Genomic DNA, 13,526 nt, shown 5'->3' with positions numbered 1-13,526 from the left:
TTTTTTCTGTTTTGTTTTTTTGTTTGCTCCTCTGCCATCTGCTCCGGCAATTATTGGAGCTATCTCCTTTGGGACAAGGCTGTTACTACAGAGACCGTCTGTTCCAGGCATCAGCCCATTACGTGACCAACGAAGCATGAAACACACACTCACCCCAAAAAATAAAAAATTAAAGAGTTTAATGCAAATATGAGACTGATACTGCCAAATGTTCTGAAAAGCTAAACAAACAAAAATCAAAAGGTTATAAGTGATCCCTCAGCGGTGTGAAAAGTGTTTCAGGATTTTTACTGTAACAGCTGTGTGTGTGCATGTACCTCCTTGTGTATGTATTTTCAGGCGATGGTAGGGATCTTGCAGGGCAAGGCCCGAGGTGGTGAAGAGGAGAGTATCCTCATGCACGACCTCAAGCCATTTCGCATCCTCATCAGTTTGCTGGACAAACCAGAGCTTGGTAAGTGTCACTTTAGATACCATCGGTTTAGTTAATGTTGTAAGTCCATAAATCATGACATATAAAGCCTGTCACATTAACTGAATTTAATATTGTAAACATTAGTCAACTGTGGACATCATCCCTGCTGTCGGTAGCGCCGTACATGGTCGCTCACTGCTCTGTGTGTCCTGCACACAGATGGGTTAAATGCAGAGGTTGAATTTGCCTGCCATTGCATGGGTGTGTTGTGCATGTCTGTGCATGTGTTTGGTATGAATAAACATATCTTAATCTTAATGTTTCTCTCTCCAGGTCCACAAATCCTAGAGGACGTTCTGATTGAGGTGTTTCGCACTCTGCACACACAGTGTCGAACAGAGCTGGACCTCCTAAACCAGAGTCCATTCAGCAAAGACCACACACACCTTAGCAGGTCAGCCCAGGCCAACGCCTCCCTGTGTGAATAAAAAAATAAATAAATGAAAGGAACCTTATAAATACAGGTCAAATAGATCAACTCTGATATCTTAAAGTAGACAACATTGGAACATACAATGAGTGAGTAATACAATGCATTCATATGAAATAACAGTGTTATATAATAACCGCTCCATTGGGCTCTGATTATGGGGCGTGTTTCAACTGACCAGGAAGTAAAATTCCTCTTCGCTCAATTGGATAGACCTACAACCAATCAGAGCAACGTAGTATGTGACGTATGCTAAGCAACGCATTGTGAGTTATTTACTAACGCCGGGTTCACATCGGACGCTTCAGCGCAGCGCCTTAAATAACAGCCGGCTCCCATCCACTCCCATGTTAGAACTTTGTGCCGGTCACGGCGGAGGCTGAAGCACCGCGAGGCAGCCTTGGCGCTGCGCGGTGCTTCAGCCTCAGGTGTGACCGGCACAAAGCCGTGCAGCGATCTACTGGATCAACGGGTGATATTTTTAGCGCTGCCCGGCGGTTCAGCGTCGCTTCAGTGTCCGTTGTGAACAGCCAAGCCCCGGGGAAATAGGGATTAGCGCGGTGCTTTGACGTCGCCTCCACGTTCTCTGTTCCTCTTTCAAAATGAATGCGCTGTCAATGTCTTCTAAAACAGACTCAATGGCAGCATCTACACATCTCAGCTCGCCAGCGGCAGGCATGTTTGTTGAAAACGAATTCAACCCAAGGGCACTTTGATGACGTGGTTGATTACGTTACCGTTGATCATCTGTCAATCATCGTATAAAGCCCGCCCTGACAATCTGATTGGCCCGGTCGGGGCATCATTTTTTCCCAATGGAGCGACTCCAGACCGAACTGCCCGACCTAAAATGTTGTGGGCATGGCTAAGTTCGTCTGGCATCCAGGCTAATGGACTACAGTTTTGTGGCAAATGTTGCCCTGTAAATTGTGAAAATATTTGATTTTTTTTTTTATTCATAAGTCAAGTCATATTCATTATTAGAGTTATAATATATTAAGAAATTGAGACTTATTATCGACAGTTGCATATTATTTAGATTCAAGTATTGTTTTGACAATATTATAAATTTTGTTTTCATTCTTAGCAAATTACGAGAGAACAAGAAGACGGCCGAACTTATAAAAACAGCCAATCTCCTGTTCAACTCGTTTGAGCCGTACTACATGTGGGACTACATCGCTCGCTGGTTTGAGGAATGCTGCAGGTTTGTGTATGCAAATAAATGTACATTTACACAGAGGATATCATTTTATTAGGTGCACTTAACTAGTATCGGGAACATTCTAAAAACAAGACAAACATTAAACAATAACTCTGTAATTATTTGTCTTTTGCTGATGCTGCTTCTTCACATAGAACTACTTTCACAGCAGAACCCTAATTTTAACATCAAGCCGACTGGATGTGCACATTTTTCTTATTATTAAAATCAAAGTTTTTGTTTGCAACTAATTGACACCGCTGTCAGCTCCTAAAGGCTCTTGCATGTCTTTATTTTTTATTCAAAAACACAGACGTTAATAACTAGTTGTACTTTACTCACAGTAAATTATTGTCTATGATGCAGGAGGACGGTGAACAGCAGCACATGTGCAGAGCAGCATTCTGGCTGCGTAGATCCTCCTGAGCTCTCATTGGTAGAGTTCTGTCAGCTGGTCGACTTCCTGCTGGATATTGTTTCTTTGGTGAGACTTTTTCTTTTCTGTCTGTCTGTGTTTCTCCTTCAGTCTGTCTTTCTATATGTCTTTTTCTTCATTTTCATCCTTCTTGGGTTTGCTCTCACTCTACCATGATTTTCTTTTACTATTTAACTTGTTTTTTATGTTCCTCCATTTTCTGTTTCACTCTTTTCCTTCTCTATGTTTTCTTTTCAGCATGTCATTATTTTGCAAAAAAAATGTTTTTTATCATTATTCCTTATTTCTCTTTACCTTTTCGTATCCCCCCCTCTTTCTCTTTACACATTCTTTCTGTTACCTTCTCTTCAGTTCTTTGTCTCCCACCTCAGCTCGTGCTTTTCACCTTATTTATTTTACTCTCGCTCCCTTGTGGCTCACACACTCCCTCCTTGAATCCAACATTTTCCCAACAAATAACTTTCATGTCTATTTGCCATTCGGCCTTCATCTTGTCAGATCTGTCATCTAACTACAATTCTTGGATGTAATGGCCACCATTATGGTGTGTATGTGTGTGCATCCCATCTGTTGTGTGTGAATATTTGCAGCCCCTACACAGGTTAGAAAAGACCTGTGTTAGGTTTCCACACAAAATGTTGTTTGCATCCTCCTGAAATATACTTTCAGAGAACCATGTGTTCCGAGAGATTGTGAGAGAGAGATTAAGTGTGTGTGTGTGTGTGTGTGTGTGTGTGTGTGTGTGTGTGTGTGTGTGTGTGTGTGTGTGTGTGTGTGTGTGTGTGTGTGTGTGTGTGTGTGTGTGTGTGTGTGTGTGTGTGTGTGTGTGTGTGTGTGTGTGTGTGTGTGTGTGTGTGTGTGTGTGTGTGTGTGTGTGTGTGTGTGCGCGCGCCTGCAAACAAAGTGTTCTGGCCTGTGCTCTGCTTGCTCCTGTCTGTTCAATCTATCTGCTCTTTCTCCTTGAAGCCTACTAGAAGCATGAGGGTAATCTGCCAGGTAAAGTACTGCTCTTTCCTGCTTTTTCACCTCACCCTGCTTCACTGAGGCTATGATAACATTTCTGCAACGTCCTGCCAACATTCCTCAGAGCATCCTTCTTCCTGTCCTGAATGATTGGCTCACATGTCATATTTTAATACACAAAAATTAACATGATCCCAAGGTGGTGTAGGAATTCTAAAAGTCATTTACATGGGGAGAAAAAACTTATCGAGGCTGTTTGGTATAGATTTTGTGAAAATGAAATCTCTGCCCAGTGTCTGTACGTTCTGCATGCCTGCAGTTGTTTGCTCCCATATTTGTAAGAAATATGACTATTCGAATTTACTCCCATGATAATTTTATTTTTTTATTATTTGCTTTTATTTTTTTATAAAAATTAAATTTTCTTCTTAAGTAAACATTTTTAAAAAACCTCATGAGAAGATCACCCCACTCAACACACAATAACACAACAAATACACCAAATATGAGGAAAAGTAAGTAAGTATCCTTACATGCATGTCCACAGGTCTAATATATAGTAAATGATGAAGGTAGCTTAACTAAATCTGAGTAGAGCCTTAACTTAAGAGAAGATTCAATTGTATTTAGTTAAGTGAATACTAAACCGACAGCACAAAATGTTTTGTTTTGTTTTTAAGGAATAGTTTTTGGACTGGAAAATGAAAGTAGCGGAGATATTTTACCCTGATTATGTAGGTTCAGGATAAAACCAGAGGGAGCTCATTATAGATTTTAATGTGTATGAAAACACATTTATTCACTAATGTGATACTTCGATCATTACAACAATTCCAATGGTCCAACAGAACTCGAATGAAGTTACCTGCAGTAATTACATCATATTAGCTTCACTTCCGTCCAGATTCCCGATAAGTGGACCTTCATTTCCTCACTTATGTTTTTTCTGAAACTTTCAGGAGACGTACATAGAGATCCAGACTGAGCATCTTCCTCAGCTGCTGCTGCGCATGGTGGCGGCTCTGACCTGTCATCTACAGGCCCTGGGCCTTGGGGAGCTCACCCACTGTCTTCGCCTCTGCTCCAAGATCCTCAGCAAAGTGCAGCCCCCTCTGGTGTCCCCTCTGGCCCTGCCCTCGAGCTCCCAGGGTCCTCAGGGCCATTCTAACTCCTCAAGATCAGCAAAGGATAACAGCAGAGACAAGGAGGAAAAATGGGTAAGGACAATTTTTCAATAAAACAATTAAGTGGCAATGCTGTTTTCTGGAAAAAAATAAAATAAATTAGGAATTTTTTACTAATTGTCTCAGAAATCGCAGAGAAAGGTCACGTCAGATGCCAATTGTTGAGAGATCGACAATTTTAGATGTGTTTAAAGACACAATTGGAGACACTTGCAGAAGCATGTAGCGTGTTATCTTGCAGGTTAAATGTCCTCTCCAAATCAGGTATTGTGACAAGTGTTGTGGCCCGTTTGTAATAATGAGCTATAGCCAATCAGACTAAGTTTTTTTCTTTTACACATTGTTATTCCATTACCTAAATTGCAATATGAAACCAAAACTAACTGGATCAATTGTAAACAATGTGAAACCCATAGGAGGAGTAGTACAACATCTAAAAACATGCAAATCCATTGTCTTACCTTTGGCTGCATATCAACAAATTATTGTTTCTTGTTGACATTCCCCCAGTGTTAATTTCGTTGACGAAAACGATGACGAAATATATTCGTTAACGACCCTTTTTCCATGACGAAGATGAGACGAAGACGTAACGAAAACGGATCTTTGAAAATGAAAACTATGACTAAATCTATTTTTAACTTTCATTGACGAGACGAGACGAAAATGTTGGTGATTGACTAAGTCACAAACATTTTTTTAACATCATCGTATCAGGCCATCATGAAGTATCAGGAGCGGGTGAGTGAGTCTGTGTGTCTGTGTGTGTGTGTGTGTGTGTCTGTGCGCCCCCAGAGAGCGCACCGGTCCCGATGCTCCACCCCCCCGCGCACTCGCTCAGAGACACAAGATCACAGCTTGTTCACGTGAAGAAGCCTCTCAGTGACCGACTGCTTCTTAACTATGGAAACAGTGAAAACACAGAGTTTCTCTGGTCACAGCTGATCAGAGATCAGCGCCTCAGCTTCTTGATCAGAGCAAAAGCTGCAGTTGGTTTGTACCGAGCTGAAGTTTCTGTGTCCGCCTCCAGTCTGACCTGCTCTCCCTTTTTGTTTTCACATTTAAAATTAAATATATATTTTTTAGCTATTAGGCTGCAGCTATATGTTTTTATAGAAAAGGAGTTTAATGTGGCTATTAAATGTGACTAAAACTAGACTAAAATTGAATTCGTTTTCGTCGACCCAAAACTAGACTAAAATGGAATTTGTTTTAGTCGACTAAAACTAAACTAAAACTAAGAAGGTTAAAAATGACTAAAATGCATTTTCATCAAAAGACTAAGACTAAATCAAAAATAGCTGCCAAAATTAGCACTGCATTCCCCCCAAAAATCCAGACTCATAAATGGTTTATCATTTCTTCTGTCCTTTTTTCACACACACTTTTGTGAGGAAAAACATACTTTTGTATGTATCACCATGGTCTGCACTGACAGATCAATGTTGCTAATGAGAAATTAATTGTGCAAAACACATTGATTTGTTTGATTCAAGATTTGTTTCTACAAGAAAAGTCACGTAGTGTTAACATAGAAGCAATCTGATAACTTTAAAAGTAATGTGTGAAGATTGAATCATGGCACCAAAACAGTGTCAAGGCCACTGCTGTGCCAACCTCTGACTTTGAAAGAAACTTCCATGATTCTCATCCGTCTCTGATGCTTCAAAATGTAATTTGATGAAAACATAAACCTTTTCCTGCCCTCTAGTCAGAGCATTCCCAGTTCGACCTACTCGACCCACTTCCCCTACAATCTATTGCCCCAAATCCCATCAGTTCAGGCTCTGATGGTGTTCCCTGGTCCCTGAACATGGCCCCCTCCAGGTTTTGTCCTTCTGCCAGCCTCCTGTCCTGGTCTGCAGTTGGCTGGGTGGCCCTGCCGTCCCATAGTCCCATGACACAAGGCGTTTAAAGACTTGCTCAGAGCAAATGCTTGGTCCCCGTCCAGCAACCTGGTTGATAAACGTGTTTGGGAGATCATTGAGTCGTGATTAAAAGTTTAGTCACCCAGTCCCATGTCAGGAGATGAGGAAGGGTTTTACTGGATGGAGGTAGACCCATTAGGGGCAGAAGAGAGCACAAGTAGAAAGACAGAAGATGGTTAAACCAACAGCTGAGCCCAAGCTCGCCTTTTCTCTCTCTGAGGAAGGAGAGGAGTAGATTAGCCTGTTATGCCTCCAGGTGTGTCATATCCATCGGAGTGGAAAACATCCCACATACATCCACTGAATACTATAACACCCCCACCCCCACCTTTGAGGGGCATATAGAGAACATGCAAGCTAATGTGCCATCTGAGTCCAGGCTCCAGAAGTGCATGCTGCCTCAATCAAAATGTATCCCACAACTCTCTCAGGCCCTCAGTGCCTGACTGTGATGAAGAATTGTGTGAACTTTATTGGTCTGTCAGTCTGTCTGCCGAAGGATGTATATCTGGTGAACCGTTCACTCTTTGCTTAGTTCGTCAGGTCTGACCCCACAGGTTCATATACAGATGACTAGTGTACAGAACACAGTGCAGCGAAAGTTTGTGGTTAATATTGTTGTATTAATAATTTTTAATGTCTCAATCTATTGAGAGACATATGTTATTATAACCAATAGTTTGGCACATGGTTATTAGTTAAATGGTCTAAGTGTTTTGAACATTAACCAAGTCCTTTATCCAGGTATCTGTCATTTATATTGGAGTTTCAGTAAATGTTGTTATATATTGCAGTTACAATATTTTGAGCAGAATTTAATACCAGCTGATGATTCAAGGTACTTGATCACTTTACAAATGAAGCTGGATGTAACGATCACACATACAGTTCTGTCTTGAAACAATTTTGCTCATACATTTGGAACAATTTCTGCAGTGGCCTTATACTGTATAGTAAATCTCTGCAGGGGGTCAATTGAGAAGATCATTTTGCCCCACAATTGTCATATGTAAATGTATGGTTCTACTTCAATATTACAAAGAAGCCTTTGTTTCCCCATGGATCATAACTCCATCCCAAAACATAAATAACTTACATACAATTGATGACTATTGCTTTTTCCTCCATTAAAAGACCTTTTGGAGTGTTTACACCCTCTCTTTTCCTAAGTAGAGATGCAAACATGAGCATGGCTTTTTTACAGTATAAATGGTATTGCTTACTCGTATACCTCCTTTAAAAATATATTGAAACAATGTACAAAGTGGATATACTGGCCAGCCTTATTTGGGAATCTGCACCCTGAAATATCCTGGCTCTCTGTATTTTCACAATAGCAAAACTTACCATTTTCATCACTCTTTGCTGAATGTCCTTTATCACCTGCCTCTCCTTCTGCAGCCTCTCCCAGCTACACTGGAGCAGCCTGGCAGTTTAGACGTATTTGAGGATGGGGAAAACCCTTCCAGCAGTCGCTCCTCAGAAAGTGGCTTCACAGACTTTGTCCAGTACCTGGGAGATGGCCCCCAGGAAACGGAATGCATCCCCCTTTCCCACTCAGCGGTCAAAGCAGAACAACGCTCCTCAGGCCCAGCACAGACCAAGCCTGTGGACAAACCAGTCATGCAGTGCTGCCTGGAGCACTTCCAACAGTTCCTCTCCCGGCTCATCAGCCTGTATATCACCCCGGGACAGGTGGACAGACCTGAGGATGAAAGAACTGAAGTAATGCGTTCGGGGCCCCTAGTTTTCGAGGGCCCCCAGCACTGTGATTATACTGAGATGTGCTCAGAAGGCGGCTTGGTCCATAGGGAGTATGTGGCTGCCTTCACTGCTGCTTGCCAGCTCTTCCTAGAATGCTCCAGTTTCCCTGTCTACATCGCAGAGGGTAACCTCAAGTCCTCACCCACACAGGAGGAGCAGTTGGGTAAGAACCAAAATCAAATAATTATAATAATGCCAACTTCTTTTTGGAAGAACTTAAAATATGTATGATTATGCTATGCTTAAATTGGTGGGAAGGACTATCTGAATATTGTAATTGAATATTTGAGGGTAACTTTATTTTTTCCAGCAATAAAGATGTACTGCATGGGTTAAATTATATCCCTAATGCATCCATACAGACAGCGAGCAGGTCCGTCTGCCAGTGTGGCTGCAGACACTGATGGATGCCTCCTGCCTGGCCAGTGACTTCAACCTGCAGGGTGTTGCCATCTCCCTACTCATGGACCTCATAGGACTCACTCAGTCGGTTGCCATGGTGACAGCTGAGAGTGTGGCATCTGGTGACAACACAGAGTCCTCTCAGCCCATGAGCCCCAGCCAGGGGCGCGTTGCTGTTGTCATCAGGCCACCGCTCACTCAGGGAATCCTCAAGTACATCGCTGATAAGACAGAATTCTTCAAGGTTAGATATCTTTTTCTGGTTGAAGCCAAACTGTTGGTGGTCTTCATTGTTTTCATGTTTTTTCTATCTTTAACCCATTAAGACCTAAAGTGCCTAATAAAAACACACATTAAAACCAAGGTGTTGTTTGAAAACAAGCCCTTTTGAGGGTTTTCTAGAGAGCTGACAGAAGGATCCTTTACAAAAATAATTTCTCAGTCACTGAATCAGAAATGAAATAGAAAAACATTTGATAGCTTTAACATTTGGCTTTAACTGCAAATCATCCTTATTTTACTACACTTTATTAACATTAAAAACAAAATAAAAAAGCTGGCAAACTCACGAGACCCACTTCTTCCTCAAACATGTCTCTTGCAAATTGAGCTTTTGGTCAGCTTGTCAGCAGGCATATTGTCTGGGTCTTGATCTTCTTCATTGTTATTTCATTTTTTTATTTTTCATAAATAAACTAATAATTTTATCTGCTTTAATACCGGTCCCGTCACTTAGGTCGTCAGCCATTGTCGGTAATGCAACTTGCTAACAAACAAACCACACTTTCCACTTTCTCGCACGTATTTGAGCGAATCCCAATGGTTTTCATCCGTCACATATCTTGAACAAGAAATATCATATAAAAAGCACACGTGTCTCATTTCTTGCATCAGGTCTAAATGTGTTATTCCTCATCTCAGAATGTGGCCTTGATCTTGTGGGACCAGTTGAGTGAAGGAACACCTCAACACCATCAACGCAGTGTGGAGCTTTTTTACCAGCTCCACAACCTGGTGCCTTCCTCCAGCATCTGTGAGGACGTCATCAGTCAGCAACTCATGCACAGAGACAAGGTCAGCAGAGTGCACACATTAACAGTAAAACAGAGGCGCATACACACACACACACACACCATTAAATCCTTTTGTTTTCTTTCAGAGAATTAGGTTGGAGGCCCACGTGAAGTTTTCTGTGCTGTGGCATTTGACACGAGATTTGAACATCACCAAGTCCTCTCCTTTTAGTCGCACGTTTGACAGGTAGGATCTGTTGACATTGAAATTGTAATACATTTTTCTCCTTTGATGCAGTTGTATCTTTCAATTTGATAAAAAATTGCCTCATCCACTTTCTCTATCCATTCTATTTCACTTTTTCCCGCAGATCGCTCTTCATCATGCTCGACAGTCTGAGTTATTGGGATCCATGTACCACCGCTGTTGGTCGGGCTTGGCTCAATCAGGTCCTTCAGAGACATGATATCGCTCGGGTCCTTGAGCCACTTCTCCTCGTACTCCTCCACCCAAAGACCCACAGAGTGTCCATTCAGAAGGTACAAGCCCAGCGGCACTGGGCCCAGGTCTTTCCTGAACCACCTGAACAGGAGCCATCAGAACTTATCGACACCAGGGACTCTGGCTTCTCCGACGGTGAGCAATGACCATTCAATTATTTATTTTCTTTATGATTTCTATATTTGTGTTAACAAATTTGATGTCTTTCTGTCTATCATTAGACTTCGGTCAGTTTCATGGGGAGAGGATTACACAAGATGAGCTCCGAAGCCTGGCGATTGGCGACATGGAGCCGTTCTGTCTGACTGTGAACCCGCTGAGTGACAGCCTGTCCTTACTGAGCCTGAGCAGTGAGAACTTGCAACTAGCTGGTGCATATCAGCCTGCTGACCAGCAGGGGGAGGCCCAGAGCTCGGAGTCCAGTGGTTCTCATTCGTCAACAGTGGAAAATGGCAGCTTTGAGGAACCAGAGGGTGTCAACAGCACAGTAAATGGTTCAGACCAGCAGCCTGGTTCCTCAGATGACTTGTCAGAGGACTCTGTGGAAGTTGTGGTGTCCTCTGTTATTAAAGAGCTTATCGACAGGGTTCAGACTTTAGTAGATGAGGGATCGCTTGAAGTCTCATTTCCACAGGAGAACTGGCCACAGACCGACACAGACAGCACTTCCTCAGATACCTCGACTGGTCTCCGTCTTGACGCCGGTCATCTTTCCATCTCCAACCGCCAGACTCTGCCGGAGATGCTGGCTGGAGGAACGCTCGAGTTCCTCTCTGTCACACAGGCTGATATAATGGCAGAGGAGCAACATAAAGATGGTATTACCCGTCATAGTTCCTCTCCTTCCATTATCACGTTGCCAGACAGCTCTGACCCAGCCACCCCAGACCACAACCTGCAGGTCGATGACCCTCAGGCCCGCAAACGTAGCCACAGCAGTACCCAGCTCAGTCTTAAAGGGAAAATCATGGAGAGGCTGGCAGACAAGTCTCCTGGTGCAAAGCCCAAAATTAAGAAGGCCAAGAGGAAAGAGGAGGAGAGGCAGAGAAAGGCAGCCAGTCAAGCTGAGAAACTGCGGCCGCCCAGTATTTTCTTTGGGGACAGCCTGGACCTAGAGAACTGGTACAGCTGTGGGGAAGGTGAGGTATCAGAGATTGAGAGTGACACTGGCTCACCCAGTGGCTGTCCTGGTGGAAGTGTTGGGGGTGTCGGTGTCACAGGACGCAGATCGTCCTCTGCCCCGCCTCGTTTTAACATCCACCCTCTCTACCAGCATGTTCTGCTCTACCTCCAGCTTTACGATTCCTCCCGGGCCCTGCATGCCCTGTCAGCCATCGCATCCATGCTAAAAGCAGCGCCCTCAAGGTTTGTAAGTGCCATCTCCACCACCAGCATCAACAACACCTACACACCACAGCTCTCTCTGCTCCAAAACCTCCTAGCACGTCACAGGGTCTCCGTAATGGGCAAAGACTTCTACTGCCCCATCCCCCAGGACTCCCACTCCCACTCATTTCGCAGCGCCATGTACCTGGAAATAATCATCTCGCTTTGTCTTTATTTCCTAAGAAGCTATTACTCTGCCCACTTGGCGGCAGGTCCTCAGGACTTGGCAGGAAACCGAGCCATGCAGCTGACCAGCGTGGAGGTCTTAGCTCTCCTCTTCAGCGAGCTTTCCAAAGTCACAGGTGGCTCTGCAAAGGGCTTTGCTAGTTTTATCAGTGATGTCCTCTTCAAGTGCAAAGTTCAAAAAGTGGTCCTCCATTGCCTGCTGTCCTCTATATTCAGTGCTCAGAAATGGCACGAGCAGCGAGTGGCAGGTGTTAATGTGGCCACAGTGGAGGAGGGTCTGTCTGAGGATAGCGTGATCAACCTGTCAGAGGACCAGATTGACAGCTGTAGCGCTGTCCAGTCACAGTTGTTAAGACTGTTGCAGAGCCTTGTCGTACTTGAGCACAGAGTCCTGGTGCCAGCCGATGAAGGAGGAGAAGGAGGACCCGTGGGAGGAGGTGCAGGAGTTGGAGTGACGGGAGGCGGTGCCGGGGCAGGGTTTGAGCTTTTCGGCGGGGAAATGGAGCACGTCAACCCTCAGCAACCCATGACGTCCCTTCAATACTTGCATGGACAGCCAATCACATCGCAGGGAATGTTCCTGTGTGCAGTGATCAGGGCACTTCATCAGCACCATGCGTGTAAGATGCATCCACAGTGGATTGGGCTTATAACAGCCACACTGCCATACATGGGGAGGGTGCTGAAGAGGGTCGTGGCCTCCGTCACTCTCCAGCTTTGCAGGAACCTGGACAACCTTCTTCAGCAGTACCGCTACGAGACGGGGATAATTGATGCAAGGTATAAACATCCACATGGAGTTCGTATTAATGTTACACCTATAATCAATAATACAATCACAGTCAACAATCATACAGGAGGTAAAAAGCAATAAAATAACATAGCAAGGTTTGGACACCAGATGGCACTGTTGACCATCATTTACATCATCCATCTCTGATGTGTCAATTGTACTTTATGTGGAACATTTTAAATTTTGTATTGACATATTCAAAAATTAATTCAGAAATTCCATTGATTAACATGCATATTCTCCCTCTGTCTTCCAGACCGCAATGGATCGCTCTCTGCATCCCCCCTGATCTGATTCTAACTGTACTGGAGGGAATAACAGCCATCATCCATTACTGCCTGCTGGATCCCACTTCCCAGTATCACCAGGTGAGGGCACTGTGCACCAAATTATTATAGTAGACCAATTTAAACATGTACATAAACTTGTTTTTGTAAAGCAATTCAGAATTCATGATGTTTATGTTATTATTTGATTAATGTCTGAGGGAAATATGAATTACAGTATTGAATGATTACAGAGGGTTTTGTTTTGTTGCATTGTCTGCCTCTCAGCTACAAGTGAGTGTTGACCAGAAGCACTTGGCTGAGGCTCGCTCAGGTATCCTGTCAATCCTGCACACCATCATGTCGTCTGTCACCTTGCTCTGGAGTGTCCTCCACCAGGCTGATAACTCAGACAAGCCAGCCGCTGCCTCCGCTGCTTCTGCTTCCAACATCAACCTGGGCTCCACAAAGGTACCCCACTAAACTCAAAACAGAAAAAAACTAAATTAGCACATAGTCAAAATTGGTTCAAGGGCACAATTTAAAATGTCAGCAGCACTTCGGCAGAGGTCAGTCAGTTGTAGACTAGGTAAC

The 13,526-nt window shown here is 43.6% G+C and overlaps 1 protein-coding gene across 2 annotated transcripts in view; it reads left to right on the top strand.

The window, feature by feature from the left end:
• Positions 1–13,526, top strand: part of dop1a (DOP1 leucine zipper like protein A) — a 35,620-nt gene that overhangs the window by 9,120 nt on the left and 12,974 nt on the right. The window contains exons 9-22 of one of the 2 annotated variants that reach the window (XM_062398854.1): positions 340–454; positions 749–869; positions 1,993–2,112; positions 2,476–2,593; positions 3,512–3,541; positions 4,468–4,725; positions 8,022–8,547; positions 8,747–9,030; positions 9,708–9,860; positions 9,946–10,046; positions 10,171–10,436; positions 10,523–12,653; positions 12,923–13,034; positions 13,221–13,403. In XM_062398854.1, the coding sequence (XP_062254838.1) occupies positions 340–454; positions 749–869; positions 1,993–2,112; positions 2,476–2,593; positions 3,512–3,541; positions 4,468–4,725; positions 8,022–8,547; positions 8,747–9,030; positions 9,708–9,860; positions 9,946–10,046; positions 10,171–10,436; positions 10,523–12,653; positions 12,923–13,034; positions 13,221–13,403 (4,518 nt within the window). The remainder of the gene's footprint in view (positions 1–339; positions 455–748; positions 870–1,992; positions 2,113–2,475; positions 2,594–3,511; positions 3,542–4,467; positions 4,726–8,021; positions 8,548–8,746; positions 9,031–9,707; positions 9,861–9,945; positions 10,047–10,170; positions 10,437–10,522; positions 12,654–12,922; positions 13,035–13,220; positions 13,404–13,526) is intronic. The other variant, XM_062398853.1, reaches the window with a different exon arrangement.

This window comes from Platichthys flesus, chromosome 11, assembly GCF_949316205.1.
Source record: "Platichthys flesus chromosome 11, fPlaFle2.1, whole genome shotgun sequence".
Taxonomy (NCBI): Eukaryota; Metazoa; Chordata; class Actinopteri; order Pleuronectiformes; family Pleuronectidae; genus Platichthys; species Platichthys flesus.
The sequence above is the reverse complement of the archived record's forward strand: the minus strand, read 5'-3'. Positions and strand labels throughout refer to the sequence as shown.